The sequence below is a fragment of the Triticum aestivum genome, chromosome 5B (assembly GCF_018294505.1).
Source record: "Triticum aestivum cultivar Chinese Spring chromosome 5B, IWGSC CS RefSeq v2.1, whole genome shotgun sequence".
NCBI lineage: Eukaryota > Viridiplantae > Streptophyta > Magnoliopsida > Poales > Poaceae > Triticum > Triticum aestivum.
In genome coordinates, this window is record NC_057807.1 from 646,445,958 (window position 1) to 646,449,275 (window position 3,318).

At 48.2% G+C, this 3,318-nt stretch overlaps 1 protein-coding gene across 1 annotated transcript; it reads left to right on the forward strand.

The window, feature by feature from the left end:
- The first annotated feature begins 681 nt into the window (after positions 1–681).
- LOC123117369 (BTB/POZ and MATH domain-containing protein 1-like) lies at positions 682–2,179 on the forward strand. The gene has a single exon (XM_044538136.1). It carries the CDS (start codon positions 917–919, stop codon positions 1,976–1,978), a length of 1,062 nt encoding a protein of 353 aa, XP_044394071.1. The 5' UTR covers positions 682–916; the 3' UTR covers positions 1,979–2,179.
- Positions 2,180–3,318: the final 1,139 nt, after the last annotated feature.

The window sequence follows — 3,318 nt, forward strand, 5'->3', positions numbered from 1 at the left end:
AGAGATGTTGGAATATGTTATCATGAACCCAACAGATGATGCCGGGCTCTAGCTTTTCTTACTGTTTGACACAATGAAACAATATGAGCTAGGAATGGTGCTATTTACTCTATGGGCTATATGGTGGGTGAGGCGTCCGGCAATACATGATGAGAATTCTATATCCACACACAAGTTCATCACAAAGTATCTAGAAGAGATTGATGTTGCAGTGAAACTGAAGAGAGTAGGAGAACGATCGAGGTGGAGTAGGAGATGGATTCCGTCGGAGACTGGATGGTGTAAAATAATTGTGGATGGAGGGCTTTCACGAGATGGCCGAAGAGGAGCAGCAGCAGCTGTTTGCCGCGATGAGTTTGGACATTATTTGGGTGGTTTCGTAGTCGTTTTGGAAGGCCAGACAGATCCATCATGTTTGGAAGCTATATAGCCCAAGATCTGCACGTTATGTTGGTGAAGCTTGCTTCTTCTTTTTTTCTTTTTCTTTTTCAAAAAAAAAAACTGTACGTAGGAGGCAAAATATACGCTGTCTCCGCCCTGCTCCAGCCTCTGTTGGAAATAATCACGATTAGGTGTCCCTGTCCGGTACGGACCTGCTCGTAGCCTTAACCGAATCAGCTCTGTACTAGTACGTAGATAGATCAGGCACTATATATATCTGTAGTAGCTCCCCCTGTAATCACGAAGGCTGCCTTTTTTGCCATCAACTCGATCGTGCTCCTGCCTCGTGCGTACGTATATGCATCAAGCCGGCGGGCGGCTCTACGCTTGTGAGCTTCGGGAGGATAGCTTCTACATACTGCTCTGTTGTGTGCTCAGGCATTTTTTGATCTGCAGGTAATCCAGACGTGACTGCATCATCGACATCATCGGAAAGTACGAGTCAGGGCTCCGCCAACATCCCCCTAGTCACGAGATGAAGACTTGTAAGACGGCATCTATGTGCACCCCAGCGGAGGAGTCTCAAGGCATACATGTGTTTGATATCTTGGGTTACAGCAAGCACAAGGGCATGGGCCACCATGTGGACAGCCACATACGCTCAGGGGTTTTCTCTGTCGGCGGCCATGACTGGGTAATCTTCTTCTTCCCTGACGGTTATACTGAATATGACCTGGATTACATCTCAGCTTTTCTCGTGCTTTGGAGCAACAACACTAAAGTCCGGGCATCCTGCGATATGAGGCTGGTTGATCAGTACACCGGATTCTCATCTTCGGTGCATAAAACAGGACCTAGAATTTTCAATTCTGGTGATATTAGCAAGTTTGCTCCACAGACTACTTGTTTCATAACGCACAATGAGATCGAGGGATCCGCGTATCTTAGGGATGATCGCCTGACGATCGAATGCGTCGTCACTGTTTTCCACAAACCACATGTTACCGAAACAAAATCATTCCCTAAAATCGGCATGCCACCAGCTGACATGACCGAGGATGTTGCCAAGCTGTTGGAAGAGAAGAAGGGATTCGATGTCAGTTTTATTGTCGCGGGAGAGACCATTGAAGCCCATAGGTTTGTTCTCGCTATGCGGTCACCAGTTTTCAAAGCAGAGCTCTATGGGTCGATGCAGGAGGCGAAGTCGGGGCAATGCATAACCATCAAGGACATGCAAGCTGCTGTTTTCAAGGCCCTGCTCCATTTCATCTATACGGACTCTTTGCCTAGCCGTGAGGATACTGAGATGGTTCGGCTTCTACTAGTGGCTGCAGACAGATATGCAATGGATAGGCTCAAGCTGGTTTGCCAAAGCATACTTTGTGAGGATCTGAACAAGGACACTGTGGCAATCACATTAGCTTTAGCTGACCAACATAACTGTCACCAGCTTAAGGACGCTTGTCTTGAATTTATCGAATTATCAAATTTCACGGATGCTTTGGTGGCTACACAACGGTTAAAAGATATCAAGAAGACTTGCCCATCTTTCATAGTGGAGGAATTGGAGAAGAGAAAAAAGCTTCCTAAAGCATGAGCAGCTACAAAAGGTAGATCAGCTAAATTTCTCATACCAATTCGTCGTAGGAATGATCAGGCCATTGTTAGATGAATCTAAGACTGGTTAGGAGAGATATATGATGTCATGAAAGTTCCCCTAATCAACCCGTCCAGAACTGAACTTCTTATTTCTCTGCAACTGTGTAACACTTGCTCTTAATCTTCTGCCAAATTTTCCTTTTTGTGTGCAACCTTTATTGAACATTTGATTCCCAGATGGTTACACCTATGGCATGTATATGCTCTTTGCTTATCCAATCTTTAAAACTTGTGCCAGATTCAATCCAATTCAATGGCGGGATTACATGTGTCATACGAGTGACTCAAAGTCACAGCTACTATGGATCAAACCCCCGCTCCCTCCTCCGTGCCTGCCCCTCTCGCCAAACTCCGGCCGGGTTTAGAACTCGAGAATATTTTGCAAAGTTTTAACTGAAACTGAATCAGTCGAACATGTAAGGTAGAACTAGAGCGCCAGAAAACATATGACTTATTGGCATCGAAGGAGGGAAAGTATACTAAAGTCACTGGACACAGTTGACCACAGATGAGCAGATGAGGGGCGAATCCTCGGGCGACATCTCGGGCGACTCTGCGGGCGCCGGCCGGTCGTTCCCGACGCCTCCAATCCGGCCGGAGCCGCCGCCGCCAACTATACGGCGGTTGGGGACGGGTTTGCCCTTGGGAAGGAGAGTTCCTCTCCCCCGCTCCGTCCGCCGTCACGTGGAGCGGATCCTCCGACGCCGTCGCCCCGGCGGCTCGCGCCGGATGCGATCCATGATGCGTGCTGGCCGGTTTCGGAGGCGGCGCCCGATCTCCCCCATTCCTCGTTTTCCAGCCCGGATCCATCGATGGCGGATCGGGATTGAGATTTTCTGAATCATTCGAAATGGCATGTACGTTTTCAGGAATTTAGTAAGGAGGGGCGATGGGTGAAGGGCCTGATCTACTCGCACCCGTCACGTTGGATGACGATCCGCGATGAAGAAGGAGACATTTTGGCCGGACGACATCTCAACGTTGGCGAAGATATTGCTGTTGGTAAGAGTTTATTTATCGATCTTTACCATATAGAGGTTCTTGAGTGTATGCAGGCACCCAGAGAATGCGTTGAGCAAATCGAGTTCGTGGATCTTACGAAGGACGCCGAGGAGCCCAAGCCTGCAAAGCGGTCGTTTTTGGATTCTAGCTGATGATGATGAAGATGATGATGATGATCTGCCGGAAGCGCCGGTGCGGTTACCATCTACTCTAGCTGTTGCTACATCTACCTCGGAGTCTATACCAAAGGTGAGTTCTTAGAGATCGGGTTCGTTG

Coding starts and splice junctions, on each gene's coding strand:
- LOC123117369 (XM_044538136.1), top strand. CDS start 917: ATGAAGACTTGTAAGACGGCATCTATGTGCACCCCAGCGGAGGAGTCT.